Genomic DNA, 20,371 nt, shown 5'->3' on the forward strand with positions numbered 1-20,371 from the left:
AAGACATATAGACTTAGTTCATTTGCTTCATGTTTGTTATTGGCAACTTCACTAGGCACTGACCACATGCTGGGCTCTCTACCCTCACTCACAGGTCAGTGGTTGATAGAGACAGACACATACAAATCAGGATACACATAAGACCTGCTGTATTGGGGTGGTAAACCATATCTATGTGAGTTGAATATTAATAATAATTAGGATTCTCAGGGTAAACAAGGTGCAAAATGTATTCTAGACAGAGGTCATTGCATACAAGGGCAGAAGAGGCTTGGCTCTTTAGAAACTCTAGGGGATTTTGAAAAGAAGGAGGACAGGAAACACCCTTGCTAAATAGGCATGAAGAAGATTCTTTCTACAAAGGCACATCATGCTCAGAACATGTAGAGAGCACGCCTTTGCTTTGGAAAAATGCATTGTTAGTCATGAAAATGAACTAAGTGTTGAGAGTGAAAGAGACATTTTGAGGGTAGAAGAAACTAGACTGTTATTGACTGGAAGTGAGGAGAGAGTAGCGGAAGATTGTACCTGGATATCCGGTATGGGCTTTAAAAGATGTTAAGGCTTTCAGCTGAGATGAGGCATCAGATAAATTGGTGTAAGTTTGGAGCAGGAATATCATGATTTTCTTTGTATTACATATAACATTAGAGATGATGACAGGATGTCTAGATGGAGGTGTGAGAGCACTTACCCCATTATATTGTACTTTTAAAATTGTGCATGTCTTACCTGTGTGTTATGAGCTCAGTAAGGAAGAGCCTCTTTCTTTCTTCACCTTTTAATCCATACTTTCTTTTAATATCTTAGCATTTTGTAAAAGCTCAAAAATATTGTAGGGTGAACAAATCAGGATGAGACAGGTAAATGAACGAATAGTTAGAATCCAAGCAAACAACTATATAAAGTGGGCAAAAGCCCAAGACTTATATAAGAGATTCAGCAGAGATGTCTTTTAGCATAGGAACCTAATATTCCTCCCTAAAATATCTGTTCTTTGGAAGATGCACACTTCACAAAGAAAACTTCTACTGGCCCCAACAAAAGCATGACATTACTGCCTTCATTTTTCAATTTTATACATACTAAAGTAATTTGCGAGACTATACCCTCATTGAAAGTACATTTTATTTTGATAATAGTTAATTCTATTGTTTCAAATTTTATCCAGCTATCCATTTCAATTTTTTTTCACAGGTGGTTGACTTAAATGTTTTTCTTAGCTAAATGTGAATGTAGCCATATCCCACATTAGGTAAACATACTCATATTTCAGAATTACATGTTCTTTGTCCTCCCAGTACTTTCAATGAGATAAGTCAAGATAAGTAACCTACCTTAGGGATAATTTTTTGAGAATATAATTAATACCTATATATAAAAGCAATTTAAATCATCATAGACATGCTATTAATAATTATTAGTTGAATCGGTATCTAGATCTTAAACTGTTACACAATAAAAATAACCATATCCATCTAGTCAATTAATATTTACTTGATATTTCTTCTATGCTAGGAGTTGTGCAAGATACTTGCAATACCAAATTCCTTCTAAGTGTTTTACAGTGTAGTGAAATGTCTCTCAAATTCAGTGTGTTAGGCATGACCTGGAAGTGTTAGTTAAAAATGAGGGGCCCCTGGTCTCACCTCCAGAGAGTTTAGTCCCATAGGGCTGGGTAGACTCTTAGAATTTTGCACTTACAAGATGTCTTTATTAGTTTGGGGACTTTAATAAAGGGAAAGAATGATTTTCTGAAGTAACTCTACAATGCATTTCAGCTAGAATGGAATTTGTTAAATCTGGTAACCACTTGGTCTACATTGCTGGGGTCATAATAAGAAAGCAGAATCTTTTAATGTTTACTGGAAAAGTGCCATCTTTCTTAAGAAATAAAAGTTGTTCTTTCACTGTTGCAGGAAGTTATTGTTATGTTTGTAAAAGATTATTCGATTTTGTTGCATAACATGTAAATTACTTCATGTGTATATTACTTAACATGTAAATGACTTAGTCATTTCTATGACCATTCCTTTTCCATTTAAAAAATATAGAAATTATAAGGTAAATACTCCAAAATTTTTTGTTTGTTTGTTTCTACTTTCTGAACCATGTAGTACTATGAAGATTTGGCCTTACCTTTGTAATTATTAAAATAAATGGGCTAATAAACAGTAAAGTCACTTTATAAGGCATTAAAAAAAAGTACCCAAAATCATGAAAATCTGTCTACTTGGGTAAGATACAAGAATAAATAGAAAATGTGACAGTGGTCCAGTGAGGGTCTCTAGAAGAGTAGTTAGACTATTCTATCTGTATATGTATTAAGATTCAAAAATTAAAAGTGTTTCCTTTTCTAATTTAAATATGTTAAACCTTAATGCAAAACCTCATATTGAGAAAAATATCTTTTAAGCCTTGAATTTTGTTATCAAATATTCAAAGCAAGTGGCTGCTACTTGGAAATGAAATAATGATCATATGTAAAGAAGAAAAGGTGGAGAAATGAACATGTTATTTGAATAGTTGACTGCTATGTGAGTTAGAACAGGGTAGCATATAACCTTTTGAATCCTGGGATTTAAATTCAGGTAATAGATTAGGATAATTTTTGAATCTTAAAGGTAGAATACTCTGTAGTGGCATTTTATAAGTAACACTAGGAATTAAAAACTTGCCCAAGATTATATATCTTGTTAACGGTAAATTTTTAGAAGCTTTAGAGTACCTCTGTCTACAGTTATCTCGAAATGAATTAGAAGAAAATTATCTAAAGGATCCAAATAGTAAACCAGTGATTCTTGATACTTAAGGAAAAACTATGCTCTCTACTTAGATTCAAAGTGCAAGACAATTGAGTGTTCTCTTTACTTTGTAGTTTGCTGTTTTCATCATCACTGTCTTGGATGAACCTCTTAATTGATTACCTTTTCAGTTTAATGATTAGGGTTGTTAGTAAATAACTGGAAATACTGCTCCTTTTTTGCAGCTGGATGAAGAAGCCCCGATGTGGTGTACCTGACCAGACAAGAGGTAGCTCCAAATTTCATATTCGTCGAAAACGATATGCATTAACAGGACAGAAGTGGCAGCACAAGCACATCACTTACAGGTATAAGAACTCATGACTAATCTCCCCTTTTCCCCGTTTTTCATTACTATTTGTTTTGACACATAGTATCCTCTGCACATTGACTACATGTTTATAGAGAGAGATATAAGTTAATGTAAGAGACTTAAAATTGCAGTTGAGAGGAGAGTAATTGTTCATTAGATACCACATAGATAGTTTTTGAAACACTTGGGCTCTTTTGTGAACTATTTCAGGATCTTGAATAAGTGCCAATATTATGAGTGACTTTAAGATGAATATTCTAACATATTACATTCTTTGGCAAATACTTATAATCTCTAAAATAATCAAAGAATAAAATAGGTAAATAACTGCCATTTAAACAAAATATTGAATTTATCAATCAGTGTTTAATATCAGTCTAACCATTTTGCATTTAATCTTTTTCTTAATTATGCAAGTGGTTCTATCTTCAATAACAGAAGGTGTTTTCCAACCTAGAGTGACAATTGTTACTAATAGGTCATCACATTTATTCATTTTTTAATTGAACGACTGCTTATTGAGTCCCAGTATGAGCAAAGAACAATGCTAGGGCCTGGAGATGTAGCAAGAAATAATACATGAGGATCCTGTTTGTCCTCATGGAATTTACATTCATGAGAAGTTGAACAGTCATGTAAGTATGATGCTTGTTATAAAAAGTAAGGACAGGATGCAAGAGAAATGTAAACCAGGTCATCCAACCCATTCTAGAAAACAAGATGAGATGACCCTAAAGAAATAACTTTTCAACAAAAACCCATAGAAAGAGAAAGAACTTGTTAAACCAGTGGGCAGGAGAAGAGGAAAGGTACTTTGGGGAGAGGGTAGAATATCAGGAATCATCTATGTCAGATTATGTGAATAAAAATTATAATTTTATAATCTTTATTCTTCATGTAAACCCTTTGTGTATGGTTAAAGATAAAATTAAAGCCTCGATATATTGGTTTTCTACCAATATAACTGGAACATGTCACTTGAACTTATTTTAGTTATTCTGGAAACACTTTTTTTTTTTTTTTTTTTGGAGACAGAGTCTCACTTCATCACCCAGGTTGGAGTACAGTGGCACAGTCTCAGCTCACTGCAACTTCCACTTCCCAGATTCAAGCGATTCTCCTGCCTCAGCCCCCCTAGTAGCTGGGATTACAGGCATGCACCACCATGCCTGGCCAACTTTTGTATTTTTAGTAGCCACAGGATTTCCCCATGTTAGCCAGGCAGGTATCAAAGTCCTAACCTCAAATGATCTGTCCTCCTCAGCCTCCCAAAGTGCTGAGGTCACAGGCACAAGCTACAGCGCCTGGCCTGGGAACACATTTTCATCTTATTTTATATTCTTATGCTATCTTCTCACATAACATGCTCCTAGATTATTGTCTTATACTACTTACTTTAATTATTTCTGCAGATAAGAAAAATCAAAGATGAAGCAGCTTTAGATCAAGCCCATGAAGGTGGTAGTCACCATCCTTTAAATTTGCTCACAAGATTTTTTTACTGCACGTATGTTTTATCATCTCTGTGATCTACGTTTCTAAAACAGAATTAAGAAAATATTATACCAATAAGTTCCCATGGAATACAGTTGATATTTTCCCAATACCTATAATATTTATGTATCCTGTCTAGTGACCTTTTTACTATAAGTGAAATTAGTGGTGACATAGTGCTTTCTGAGAGGAAAACATGAATTTTTTTTTTTTTTTTTTTTTTTTTTTTTTTTTTTGAGACAGGGCCTTACTCTGTCACCCAGGCCCTGGTACAGTGGTGTGATCCTGGCTCATTAGAAACTCTGCCTCCCAGGCTCAAGGGATCCTCCTGCCTCAGCCCCCTGAGTATCTGGAATTATAGGCACATACCACCAGCTAATTTTTACCTTTTTTTTTTTTTTTTTTGTAGAGATGGGGTTTTATCATCATGTTGCCCAGGCTGGTCTTGAACTTCTGGGCTCAAGTGATTCTCCTGCTTCAGCCTTCCAAAGTATGGACATTATAGGAGTGAGCCACCACACTCAGCTCAGGGATACATCTTGAAAGGCGTTTGTAGACTTCAATGAAGAATGATTGATTATTTTTCTGATCACATAGTAGAGTAGAAAGCCTAAAATATACTGTCAATTAGGGTAAAACTTGTATGAGTTATATTAGATTTTTAAAACTAAAACATATCTTAAAAGCATTGTTGAGCTGAAACAAAGGGAAGAAACCTAAAAACCAAAAATAGAGGGAAATTAGGAAATTTAGGAGGCATATGAGCATGTAGGTCAAGTAGAGAGATGTTGAACTTCTGTCTTAGCAGTAATATAGACTATTAAATGAGAAAATTCATCTGATTAATAGATACAGAGCAGTGGCCAAGGAATTTTACCATCCATTTTTGATAAGTAGAAATCAAAGCAAAGAAGTACATTTTGTTACACAGAAAAATGGTACCTATGAAAATAAATACATTTTTGTTATATAGTTCACATGTAATTAATGTAAAATGTTAGAAAAATCTGTAAGGAACAACAAATGTCTGCTGCCTTTCCTCTATTCAGCAACTACTTATAGAGGTAAAGAAGGAAAGGAAATAAAAGATATAAGATTTGAAAAGATTTTCATATAAAATTTGATTTGTTAGCATATAGAAAAGCAATTGAATTTTGTATATTAACCTTCTATCCTGAAACTTTACTATAATTGCTTATTAGTCTAGAAGATTTTTTGTTGCTAATTCTTTGTACTTTAGAAGTAGAGGATGCTATAATCTGTAAACAAAGACAGTTGCATATATTTTTCTCTTCCTAATCTGCCTCTTTTCTTTTCTTTTTTTTTTTTTTCTTTTTTTTTTTTTTTTTTTTTTTGTTGCATTACATTAGCTAGTGTTTCCAGTATAGTGTTGAATACAAGTGGTAAGAATGGACCTCATTGGCTTTTCTGATCTTAGGAGAAATACGAATAGTTCTTCAACCTCAAGTGTTCTAAACTGTAGATTATTTATTAGATGTTGTTCATCAAGTAGAGGAAGTCCCCCTCTATTCCTAGTTTGCTAAATGTATATTTTATGAATGGGTGTTGGATTTTGACAAATCCTTTTTCTGCATGTGTTGATATGATGATACGAATTTTCTTCTTTTGCCTTTTGATATGAAATATTACACTGATAGAATTTCAAATCTTGAATCAGCCTTGCATAGGTGGCATAAATCTCAATTTGACATAATGTACAGTTCTTTCTATAGATTGTTGTACTTGGTTTGCTGATTTTTTTTTAGGATTTTTACATCTGTGTTCATGAATGTTATTGATTCATAGTTCTTATTTTTTATAGTATCTTTATTTGGTTTTGATATCAAATAGAGGGATATTGGAAGTCTCCCACTACAGTAGTGCTTTATGCATTTTTCTCTTGCAGTTCTATCAATTTTTGTAACGTATTTTTTTGCTATGTTGTTAGGCACTTGCACATTATGTTTTGTCATATCTTCTTGGAAAGTTGAGACCTTTATCATTGTGTAATGACTTTTTATCCCAGATAATTTTCATTGCTGTGAAATTTGCTTTATCTTAAATTAATATGGATAACCTAGTTTTTTTTAATGTGCGTAAAGATAATATATCTGTCTCTATACCTTTGCTTTTAATTTATCTATGTTCTCATACTTAAGGCAGGTTTCTCGCAGGAAATATGTAGTAGGACTTGCTTTTTGCTTTTGTTTCATTTTGTTTTTTTTTTAATCTGTGCTATTTTTATTGGCATATTTAATATTCACTTTATTTTTATTTTTTTTGAGACGCGGTTTTGCTAGTTGCCTAGGCTGGAGTGCAATGGTGTGATCTCAGCTTACTGCAACCTCCACCTCCCGGATTCGAGTGATTCTCCTACCTCAGCCTCTCAAGTAGCTGGTATTACAGGCATGCACCATTGTGCCCAGTAAATTTTGTATTTTAATAGAGACTGGATTTCTCCATATTGGTCAAGCTGGTCTCAAACTCCCAACCTCAGATGATCCGCCTGCCTTGGGTTCCCAAACTGCTGAGAATACAGGAATGAGCCACCACCCAGCCTAGTATTCACATTTAAAGTGACTATTGATGTAGTTGGATTAATACCTATAATAGTTGTAACTGTTTGCTGTTGCTATTGGTTTTTTTATGTTTGTTTTTGTCTTCCCCTCTTTCAGTGCCTTCTCTGGTTTTAGTTGACCATTTTACGTGTTTTCATTTTCTCTTACCATGTCAATTATCCTCCTTTTTATAGTTATTTTAGTGGTGACCCTGGGGCTTGCAATATATATGTGCAAGTAATCTAAGTCTGCTTTCACATAACACTATAATACTTCACAGGTATTACGGGTATCTCGTAACAGTTTCCAATTTAATTCTTCTGTCCCTTATAATATTCTCATCATTCATTTTATTTATCCATGTGCTATAATAACCCAGTACATTATTTCTGTTATTATTTTGAATAGTTATTGTTAATCAATTAAAAATAAGAATAATAAAATATTTTATTTTACCTTTGTTTATTTCTTCCCTGGTAATCGTTTTTAAAGAGATAGGCATTTCTGATGAACATCATTTTTCGTCTTTCTGAAGAAATTCTCTTACATTTGCTTTTTGGCAAGGCAATTTTATGAACAAGAAGTGTTTTTAGTTTTTATTTGTCTGAGAAGTCACTTTTTCACTCCACTTTTGACTGGATACAGAATTCTAGGCTCGTGGTTTTATTATCTGAACACTTAATATTTCAAACCCCTTTCTTTTTGCTTGCATGGTTTTTGAATAGAGCTTTAATAAAATTACTGTTTTTGTTCTTCTACAGATAAGGTATTTCACCCCTCTTAGCTTCTTCCAGGGTTTTCTTTTTGTCTTTGATTTTCTTCTTTGAATGTGATATGCTAAGGTATAGATTTTTTTTTTAATATTTACTCTGTTTCATGTTTCCTGAGTTTCCCAGGTATAGGGTGTAGCTTCTGCTATTAATTTTGGGACATCCTCAGCCATTGTTACTTAAAGTTTTTCTCTCTTCTCCTAGTATTTTCATTGTGTGTATTGTTTCCCCAGTTCTTGATCATTCTTTTCTTTCTCTCATTCTCTCTCTTTTTTTTTCTGCTTTAATGCATTTACTAAAAAATGCACAACTAATATTATACTGTGACATAGAGATTAGATACAACCTATCAAATCTCTATCACAGCTCTCTCTTTAATTCAAAGTGAAATATCCGGTAACAGCCAGAAATACTGAAAAATTTAAAGGGGAACATATAAAAATAATTTACATGAGGCTATACTCCGTGATAAACTTTACATGCTTACAAATTGACACAAGCTCTTTATTAGGTAAGAAAAGAAAATCAACTTTTTACACCAAAAAAATATAATTTTTTCTCACAAGAATAAAAGTTGGAATATAGGAAATAGGTGAGGCTATGCAGAACTTCACACATAAGGTGAGTAAGAAAAATCTTAACAATAAACAGACTCAATTTTCAATGACCTATTAATCACAGAAGAATTAAACAACTATATAAAAATTAAATTTATGTATTAGACATTGATTTCAATTTTTATTTCAATTTGCAGTATTTCTATTGACATATCTTACAGCTCACAGATTCTTTCCTTGGCCATGTTTAAGCTAATGATGAGCTCATCAAAGGCATTCTTCATTTCTGTTCTTTTTACTTCTAACATTTCTTTTGGATTCTTCCCTAGAGTTTCCATCTTTCTGGTTATATTATCCATGAGTTTTCTTTATGTTGTCCACTTTTTTCATTAGAACCCTTTGCCTATTAATCAGTTATTATGAATTCTCATTCTGAAACTTCCAAAATGTTGGCCATCTCTGACTCTGGTTCTGTTGCTTTCTGTATCTCTTCAGATTCTGTTTTCTCTTGCCTTTTGCAAAGCAAGCAATAGAACAGCTGTAATTTCTTGTTGAAAGTGGGAATGTACTGGGTAATAGTAAATGAGGTAATAATCCTTTGGTATGAGCTTTTCTGTTTATCTAGTTAGGAGTTTGCATTTAATGTTGGTTTTAGCTGAATTTCTTCTAGAATTCTTTTTTTCCTTTGTCTCCTCCTGTCTTTAAATATCTCTAGAAATTCTTCCTTAAAGAGCTGTCTCTCCACCCTACAATCCTAAGGCTGGGATGTTGGGAGTTTTTCCTTCTCTTTGCTTCAGAGGCTTTTGCTCTTTATAAACTGTGAGTCTCTGCTATTAAAAAAAAAAAAAAAGAAAGAAAGAAACCCTCTTTCTTTATAAAGAAAAATGGTTTAATAGTTTCACAGTTCCACAGGGAGGCCTCACAATAATGGCAGAAGTTAAAGGAGGAGCAAAGGCACATCTTACATGGCAGCAGACAAGAGAGCATGTGCTCTTCATAAAAGAACCATCCTTTATAAAACCATCAGATCTCATGAGATATATTCACTAACAAGAGAACAGCACAGGAAAACCTAGCCCCATGATTCTCACCGTGTCCCTTCCAAGACACATGGGGATTATGGGAACTACAATTCAAGATGAGATTTGGGTAGGGACACAGCCAAACCATGTGACTACCTCATAAAGCTTGGGGAAAAGTAAGATAATGGAAAAAATTTTAAATGTAACATAATGCTTAAAGTATGGTTAGTGTTTAATCAATGCCAATTTTTATCTTACTTCTTTTAATTTACTGGACGAATTGCAGAAATTGGTTGAGAGTGCTCTGACAAGATTATTTAAAGTTAGAGAGAAAAGTATATTGCATTTGAAAGTTAATGTATGTAAGGTGCTAAGAAATTGCCTGGTGTATACAAAACATTATGTAATCATTTGCTATTCCTTTTTTCTAACTGTATTTACAGAAAATATAAAATCTGACATTTAAGCTCAAAAAAATAACTATTCATGGAAAGGATAGCTGAACTGTATCCTGACAATGTGTAGACAGGAGTTGGAGTGGGAGTGGTGGAATCTAAGTTTTATTTGATAGCAAACTCATTATAAACCAATAGTATAATGTGACCCAGAAAAAGCTAAAATGACCAGATTACTTTGATATACAAAGCAGTGGTGATGCTAATTTTTCTCTTTGGTTTTTGGCCAAGCCTTACCCAATACACAATTTTCTTTTCTGGCTACCACACTTTTGGCTGCTTCTTGGAAAATTAATGTACTCTTCTCAAAAAGCAGTCAAAATTTAAGGGGCTGGAAAGTACTCTGCATGTGGAACAACTTAGGATTAGAGATAAGCATTCTCAACATCGTAGCGAGAGTATTTAAGGGGGAAATTTCCAGTGATTCTCAACTTGTTAAAGGCTTTCAGAAAAACCTAGTGTTTAAAATGATTGGAAAGTTAAATCATACATTATATGAGTTATTTCCATTTTTGGAAGTATTTAAACCAAAAATGTTTATTCACTTAGGTTAAATTAGAGACTATTTATGCATTTATTTAGTGGTTGAAAAGTTAGTTGTTGAATAAATTCATTAATTCCAAACTGTGTTTGGTTTAACTTTTTTTCATGACAGTGATAGAAGCTTATTGAGTAATATAACTTTTATCAAATAGATCTGTATTTCCCAATTGTTGAATATTACTAAAATGGACTTAGAGTAAGTTATTTTTCTCCTAGAAATCTAAATTCCAAAATGTTATTTTGTGTGATAAATGGCCAATGGGACAGGTACCTAAATTGCCAGATGAATTTGAGTATTTACAATATATTAGTTAATATAATAGTACTATATTGAGTATTTTTTATTTTTACAATATATTAATCCTTTAGCTCCTCTTGTTTTTAAATGAATGACTCCATTACAACTGAGAACACACACTGGAAGTTATTTTACTTTAATAGTGTATACAGAGCAAAGAGATTTCTAATACTCCACATATATTAGTTTTTATTATATTATTTTGCTTCATTTTTCTCAAAACTATTATATATTTACAAACCATACAAATATGATTTTATTTCTGTATTATAAGAGTATTCCATATTTGAAATCAAAATCAATTTCTCCATTACATGTCAAATCCATCACCAATCCCCATGAACAATTCTCTCAGAACATATATTGAAACTAATTCTTCATATCTCCATAGCTATCACATGAGTCCTATTCTCTATCTTCTCTTATGTGAACTTTGAAATGTTTGATTACTCCCATTTTTATCTCCTCATCCATTAATCCCATTGTATCCCCATCCATCACTGAGCAGTGCTGTTCTCTAAACTGGCCACATTTGTTTGGTCTCCTTACCATTCCCTCTGGCTGGAAAGTCAGTGCTAGGCATCTTTGGCTCCTTCTGCCATTGAAATCCTGTTTATCATCTCCTCTGTAATTATTTTTTTGTTCTGTTTATTATTTATTTCTTTTCTTTTTTTTTTTTTTTTTTTTTGAGACCGAGTTTCGCTCTTGTTACCCAGGCTGGAGTGCAATGGCGCGATCTCGGCTCACCGCAACCTCCGCCTCCTGGGTTCAGGCAATTCTCCTGCCTCAGCCTCCTGAGTAGTTGGGATTATAGGCATGCGCCACCATGCCCAGCTAATTTTTTGTATTTTTAGTAGAGACGGGGTTTCACCATGTTGACCAGGTTGGTCTCGATCTCTCGACCTTGTGATCCACCTGCCTCGGCCTCCCAAAGTGCTGGGATTACAGGCTTGAGCCACCGTGCCTGGCTATTTATTTCTTATCACTAGAATGTATAAGCACTATGGGAGCAGAACCTTGCTCACAGCTGTTATCTCTGGCACCTGGAACAGTGCCAATTACGTAGTAAGATCTTTCAGTAATGTCATAGGAATATCAGCCGACTGAGGGACTTCTGAAATCCCACAAGGTGCATAGAAAATAGAAGACTACTAGGAAAATTAATTTAGACCAAATTCAGTGTTATATTACCTTGCATGTTTCTTTAGCCATTAGACAGCAAATTTAGAGACTAGCAAGCTAGACAAATGTCTGTGCTATCTCAGTGTAGATGTTTATTCTTCCTCAAACAATAGCCTATGGCACCATGCTGAATATGACATAAAGTTAAAGCAAACAAACAAAACAGTAACAAAATATTGCATAGCCTTCTCCCTGAACAGGCATTAATTCTTTTGCTCTGTCCATCCTTTGCCTCGAGTCAAAAAAAAAGAAACGCTATCTTCCTCAGCTCTTAATTTTTCCTTCATAGCCTATGTCTAATCCATCAGTATATCTTGGGAGATGTATCTTCAAAATATATCCAAAATACGGCTACTTCTCAAAATCTCTGCTGGTACCATCCTGGTCCAAAGCATCATCATCTCTCACCTGGATTTTTGCAATAGTTCCCGATGTGTCTCCCTGCTTCAACTCTTGCCCCACATTAATATATTTTCCACGTAATGGCTCAAGTCATTTATTAAATCATTAGTCAAAGGTCATGTCTCTGTTCAGGATGCTCCAGTTTTTCCCTTCTCAGAGCAAAATCCAAACTCTTTAGAGTGGCCTACAGGGGTCAACCTTATTTGGTCTCGTTCTAACTTTCTGACCTCACATCCTGACACCTGCTCTCTCCCTGTGACCAAAGTATACCAGCTGCCTTGCTGTTCTTTGAACCTGACAAGAATATCGTCACTTCAGTGCCTTTCACTTGCCATTTCTTCTTTCTTGCCTGCACTCTATTTCCACTTGGTTTATAACCTTATTTCCTTTGTATGCAATGAATGATATTTACCACCAAATAATGTAAATATGATCTAGATATTTATTAGAAAATAGTGATAACTTTATCTTAGTGTGTGGTCTAATGTAGGGTTTAAGACAATAGATTTTTTAGCCCACATGTTTGGATTGAAAACCCAGCCCTGCCACTTAGAGGTTTTGCTCTAAATTCTTATAAATCTCCACAGCGCTTTTGGTAAAATAGATACAAATAGTCATCTCATTGAGTTACTCAGGAGGTTAAAAAAGATATTATAAAGTGCTCCTCTGGCTCATAGTAAATGCTCAATTAATACCATTATTAGTTTATGTAATTCCTGCCTAATATTTGTAATTGTATTGACATATAATCAGGTTAAAAATATAATATGCATATTAATACTACAAGTTTCTCCATGCCGATAAAAAGTCTTAAAAGGTCAAAAAATTTTGAATCCTATGTATACAATGACATGCATTAGAAATGCCATAATTTAACCATCACTTTCAGTTCTCTTTTATGATTACATTTTAATATGTATCACCTGAATATGGCATCCTCTTTTTTGTAATTAAATATTTTATTTATTAGCTGAGCATGGTGATTACTTCCTATATCCCAACTCCTTGAAAGGCTGAGGTTGGAGGGTTGCTTGAGTGCAAGAGTTCAAGGCCAGCCAGGACAATACAATGAGATCCTATCTCTAAGTAAGAAAAAAAAGAGTCGAAAATATTTTGTTAGTGTAACTTTATTATTAGTTGAATGGATCTGAAACTTATTTTTGACTCCTATGAAATATATCCATTGCTTTTTACATTAATGGTTTGAATTTATAGTGCTATAATATAAAAAAATACACATACTAGATCCATTTTTGTTGATTAGAAAAAACACTGAGAAAAAAACATCTGATTAGTGCTAAATGAATCAAGGACAACATTTATAGTTATTTAATCCATTTGTTATTAGCATCAGGACAAACTAAAGTACATAATGTCCAAGTTACTTCTTTAAATCCATATAATTGTTAAATCTTTGTATTAAATAGCTGTTTACTCACAGTATATTTTTAACCAGAACGAATTAATAAGAAACAATAGAATATCAGAAATTGTTGGTATTTGATAATTTCTTTAAAAATTAAGAAGTAGCTGTATGCTGAATTAGTATTTACAGATCATGAAGAGCATAAATACATTGTTTGAAATTGATGTATATAGATACAATGGTGTGCCTCTAAAAATTATAACTAGAAAAAATTGAAATTTGTATTTCACCTCAAAACTGTTGCACCTCTTTGATCACTTTGCAAATCTGCCTTTTTCTTTCTCATCCAGAAGGTAAAATGACTGATTGATTCAGTTACTGTACTGTTAACCATTCTACAGATATCTTTTCATTTAAAACTTTGGTACATGAATACTATCCTGCTGAAAAGTAAATGATTGCAATGTAGCACAATCTAGCTATAGAGACAAAAGGAATGAATACATGTTATTCCTATTTAATATGACTATTTTCTCTAATATTTTACTTAACTGAATCAATCAAAACCTGTAATAAGTTAGCTTATGCATAACAATACTCATTATTATATTTTCTGACTTTCAGTATAAAGAACGTAACTCCAAAAGTAGGAGACCCTGAGACTCGTAAAGCTATTCGCCGTGCCTTTGATGTGTGGCAGAATGTAACTCCTCTGACATTTGAAGAAGTTCCCTACAGTGAATTAGAAAATGGCAAACGAGATGTGGATATAACCATTATTTTTGCGTCTGGTTTCCATGGGGACAGTTCTCCCTTTGATGGAGAGGGAGGATTTTTGGCACATGCCTACTTCCCTGGACCAGGAATTGGAGGTGATACCCATTTTGACTCAGATGAGCCATGGACACTAGGAAATCCTAATCATGATGGTAAGTACATGTTTGTTTTGCATATGAATATTCCTATTATTATTTCAGAATACTCAAGACATTTAAAAATTTACAAACTTAAGGTATAGATCCTAAATTTACTTTTAAAATTACAAAGCAATATGTAAGCCTTTTCATAGCATGTTAGGATAAGAATTTGTGTGGGTCATTAGATGATATAGTTCTATGTGTTCTTTTGATTAAAGATTAGAACATTATGCTATATCATAAATTTTGTTTTCTTCATAATGTGATTTCTTAAAAGATTTTATAGTCAGTTTTAAGTCATGAAATATGTATTAAGAAAATTCTGCTGTTTGTTTACACCTTATGTCAGTGTTTCTACTTGTAATTTAATCCTGACTAACATCTGTAGTCTGGTTTTTACTATATTTTCTCTACATTATTTTCTACTCTTTTTTTCTTCTTCTTTGTTGAGATGGAGTTTCACTCTTGTCACCCAGGCTGGAATGCAATGGTGAGATCTTCGCTACTGCAGCTCTGCCTCCTGGGTTCAAGTGATTCTCCTGTCTCAGCCTCCTGAGTAGCTGGAATTACAGGTGCCTGCACCACACCAAGCTAATTTTTGTATTTTTAGTAGAAATGGGGTTTCACCACGTTGGTCAGGCTGATTTTGAACTCCTAACCTCAGGCTATCCACCTGCCTCAGCCTCCGAAATTCTTGGGATTACAGGTGTGAGCCACCATGCTCACCCTGTTTTCTAATCTATTATCACCTTTCTAGTCTATAATTTTTGTGGGCTGGGCACAGTGGCTCACACCTGTAATCCCAACACTGGGAGGCCAAGGCGGGAGTATCCCTTTAACCCAGGAATTCAAGACCAGCCTGTTTGTTTTTTAAAGAGACTTTCATCTGTTTTTAAAAATAAATAAAATTAAGAAAACATATATACACACGTAAATTTTTGCTCCTTCTCTTTTGTCTCTCATCCATTCCATTGGTCTCCCAATCTTGTGACACTACATGATTTATTATATTTTCATTACATCTTTTACATCTTTTACGTTACATCTTTTACATTTACTTTCATTACATCTTTTCATTACATTTTTACCAAAAATCAATTTTTCCAACTCTATCCCAACATATTCATCAGTTTTCTAAACCTTACATTTATTCTAATATGCAAAAATAATATACAAATCAGAAACCTCAATAATTTTTAGTTACCTAATATGAGAATAATTACTTAATTTAAAAGGCATATATTTCTTCATAGTCAGCAATGCACATTTCAGTTATGTGTTTTAAAAAATTCACAGTTACAGGATCGTAGAATTATAAGATTTCTATATAGCCATATCTCTAATTTTTATTGTCAAGGCTTATTTTTCTTCTTCATGATTGTAGAATGTTGTTCAACTATAAGTGTTTATTGCTTTAATGACAACAAATCACATAATAAAACTCTTAATTTCACCTGATGAGTTGACCCTAGACATGGTATTAAGCTTTGCTTGTTTATAAGAAGGTTCAGTTAGCTGGATTAGTGTAATTAATAGCCTTGCAGTTTTATGATACCCAGGGTTCTCTCATGTTTTGGGTAGGATAAATTAGGTTGAGTTAAATTTAAAATAATATCAATTTCAAAGAAAAATATAATAACTGTTCATGTTTTCTAAAATAAAATATGTAGTAGTGATTTTTTCAAATGATTATTAATAGTTGTACATGCTATAATATGAAATTAGTAGTTTTAAGAACTGGTTTGAAGACTAGGGGAGATTTTAGTATTATAGAATGAAGAGCCAAAAACTTAGAAGTCAGACAGACGTATGTTTACATGCTGGCTAATTATTAGTTCAAAAAGGTATAGACTTGTTTTTACTATGTTGTTTTTCATGCTGGTCTGTATGCATTAGAAGTGTGTTTATGCAGGCATGTTTAACCTACTCTATACCTGAGCATCTAATGATAAAATATCTGGAACATGGTAGATGGGAATTACCAGTTTGACATATAAATCATTTTAAAAAATGTTTTATTTTTTCAAAATCAAACAGGTATTCTAGTTAAGTAGTTCAGACTTCAAGTTAATCTGAAAATTATTTTAAGTAAAATAAGAAACACTTGGCATTCTAAATGATTGAGAAGAATAGCAGTTATAGTGGTAGAATTTTACTGACACAGACTGCATTTACTTTCAGTGAAAAGATTTTCTTTTGATATTCTGAAAAGATAAAGTTGTTTTTTATTGCAATAGTGGATCTAATTATTAAAACAATTAAAAATCTATAGTTTTGAAGATGTGCTAATTTAGCTTAGTGACCTCTTAAATTTAAAATTATTAAAACCCTAAATGAAAGAAATGTCTATCAAGTTCTCTGTATTTTGTCTTAAAATATTGACATCCTCCATGATAAAACAATCCTCCTGCCTTAGCCTTCTGAGTAATTGGAATTACAGTCTTCTCTGGTTTTTAGGCATCAACCAACACTCTGAAAATAAAGAAAATATTTGGGAAAAAAATCTACAGGGAGATTTTATGACAGGAGATGATAATATTTACACAGATTTGAATGTGATCCGTGCTTAGAATGCTTATGTGTTTTGCATGATTTAAGAATTTTTCCAAGGAATGTGTATGTGGGGAAAATTTTGAAATATGACATGGACTAAAGGCATACAATCAAGACAATGCACTTTTTCCTGAGAGTATTCATCAGTCTACTTCCGGAATTTGCTAAGTATGCGTCTTAACATACTCTAGAAGTGTAATATTCTTTACACATAGGCAAATGACCGAAAAATCTAAATAAAACAATTACTTAATATTTGAGTTTTTATTTGGAGAAAACTATGTCTTTACCTGTCTAACAAAAACATTTTGCTGGTGAATGAGCCTAAAGGAAAGGATTCTGCAAAATAATAATGTTTCAGAATTTCAAGAGATTAGGGAGACAATAATTGACTGTTGGAGATGTAATGCCATAAAGATTTACTGCTTAATTGAAAGGCAAACTTTTAACCAGCAACAGCAGGGTAGCTAGAGTAGTGTCAGGCTGAAGTATTGATCATATATCAAAAGAACAGCCTCTATCTTTGCTTGTGGTACTGGTGAATGTGGGGAGAATTAATTCATTTGTACATCCTTGATTCTAACTATGTGTGAGACTATCTTTTTGTATCACAAATACACATGGCACAATTCTGACGTCTTCATTGATAAACTTTTTCTTTTCTTTAATCTAGTCCTGGAATGCCCCCTGGCTTACTTGCCTGAATTATTTTCTTTCTCTTCTATTCACAGCTCTTGAGCAGCTAAGAAACAGAGCAGCTTGTTTATTTAGCAAAAATGCAAATGAGAGAGCCTCTTGATAAGTACCCAGCACATTTTCCACAGCATATTGCTCAGCTAATGATGGCAATTTGAATTCTGTCTACCTTAAAAGAGATAAACAGTGTCTTAGGCTGCCAGTAACCTTTAATTCATTGTTATCTACTTTCCTATCAATTTGCTAACAGTCAATACCTTTTGAAAATTCAAGCTGAAGACCATTAAGTGAATTACGAAACAGTTTTATTAAAATAAACACATTCACATGCACACACACACACACACACACACACATATATATGTATACACAACCCTAATAAAAATAATGCCTTTTTTAAGAGGTTTTATTTTCGTGGAATGAATCAGCAAAACAGTTAACATCGTTAACTCTTTTAAAACATGGAAATTAATCAAAATAGAAACTATCACAATAGTGGTTTTGAGAAATATACATTGCCTGAATGCGAGTTGGAAAATTTAACACCATGTTCAGATTCATTTTGAGCAACAATGGACATTGTTTCCTTGTCTACAGTATAAAGTTTAAATGGTGCTATTACTGTACACACAAACATATCACAAAGATTCTTCCTAATTAGACAAGTGTCTATAGCAGTAATATAATTTTAAACAGATACTCTCGAATTGAAACAGGTTATCTATTAAAATAATATATAAAACTTTTGACAGAAAAATATCTAGAGGCATATCCTATTTTACCACTTAATTGCAATTTTGTTAAAAATAATACATTGCGGTGACTCTGCTTATTGTCAGGAAGTTCACTGCCTAACATAAGGAGATAACCAGCAAGGTTATCAGTGCGTTGTAGCAGGCTATCAACAAAACAAAAAGAGAAAAATGATGATAAAAAATGTCGTCTGAGACATCAAAACCCTTAAATTCAATTCATCATTAACTGTGAAGTGATGGACATCTACATCCAAGCCCACTCATTCCTGAATACACCTAATTTAAGTTAAATATGTTCATAGTGTGATACTTGAGTCAATAAACCGGACTTAGGCTGACTTTAGCTTTCTGTAACTGAGGTGTCCATTTCGTGCCATTCTACAGAAAACACCTGTATAGAAGTAAACCTAAGTCTTCAGAAGGTTTACCTCTGCACAGTTTTACCTCAGGTTTGCCTTCCCAAACTTTCCTGCTCATTTTGCAGCTACACTGCTATAGAATGTTTCTAGAGGCCTATAGAATCTGAACTTTGATATTTGAGGAAAGAAAGAGTTAAATACTGCATTAATCTATTCTTACACTGCTATAAAGGACTACCTATGACAGGGGAATGTAGAAAGAAGAGAGGCCTAATTGACTCACAGTTCTCCATGTTGTATGGGAGATATGGCTGGGGAGGCCTCAGTGAACTTAAAATCATAGTGGAAGGGCTAAGGGGAAACAGGCACATCTACACATGGTGGCAGGACAGAGGGAGAGAGAGTGAGGGGAAAAGTGCTACACACTTTTCGATCAGATCTCGTTAGAACTCAGTCACTATCACTAGAACAGCAAGGTGCAAATCTGTCCACATGATCCAGTCACCTTCCACCATGCCCCTCCTCCAATACTGAAGATCAGCTACCAACTGGATATTTACAAAGATGCCTATCAGTCAATGCCACAGACTGTGGGAATATTGTCTAGATTCCTCTGTCCTGGAGTTTTTGAAAAGGGAAGGACTTGACGTGGGCAGTCAAAGACCTTAACTCATCTTTAAAACAAGATAACTTATCAACATTTTAAGTTCTAAAAATGTTAACTCTACTACATTTTCTTATTTTGTTTTAAAAATGGAGAACTCTCTCTCTCAAGGTAATTTGGCTTTCACAACTATTATAGGGTTTTATATGTATTTGTTTTAAAAACATGACTTCTTTCCTTTTTGCCTGGAGTGAGCTTCATTTTACTAAGTGTGTTTCATTTTACAAGACTGGTAACCAAAAATTTAATAGTCTTCATTTCTTTAAAACCTTTCAATTACATAGCCTTACATGATTACTATGCAGTCTCTACTTGATTATTTATTTTTAGATCTTGTGTGCAATTGGAAAATAGCAGAAAAATTGGTATAGTCACATTCACAAAAATATGTCACTGTGTTAGTATTACAAAAATATATAAATGGATCATGAACATTCAAATGCATATAATATAGATTTCTTAATTAAGAAAGCAGATGAAACCAGAAATCCCTATGGCTTAACACAACTGATTTTATTTCTTGCTCGTTGGTAGGGCAGACTAACTCTGTCCAAATACTCTATCAGAGACATCAAAAATAATGAAGGCTTCACATCAACACAGGACTTCTGAAGTTGCCTCAGGTATCAACAGCTAAGGAGCAGTTAATAGATTTGCTTATGT

At 33.4% G+C, this 20,371-nt stretch overlaps 1 protein-coding gene across 1 annotated transcript in view; it reads left to right on the forward strand.

Annotated features, from left to right (window-relative positions):
* The window catches only part of MMP16 (matrix metallopeptidase 16), a 273,362-nt gene that overhangs the window by 146,035 nt on the left and 106,956 nt on the right, over positions 1-20,371 (forward strand). Inside the window, exons 3-4 of the mRNA XM_003940505.4 lie at positions 2,990-3,112; positions 14,389-14,693. Of these exons, the coding sequence (XP_003940554.1) occupies positions 2,990-3,112; positions 14,389-14,693 (428 nt within the window). The remainder of the gene's footprint in view (positions 1-2,989; positions 3,113-14,388; positions 14,694-20,371) is intronic.

Source organism: Saimiri boliviensis, chromosome 15 (genome assembly GCF_048565385.1).
Source record: "Saimiri boliviensis isolate mSaiBol1 chromosome 15, mSaiBol1.pri, whole genome shotgun sequence".
Classification (NCBI taxonomy): Eukaryota; Metazoa; Chordata; class Mammalia; order Primates; family Cebidae; genus Saimiri; species Saimiri boliviensis.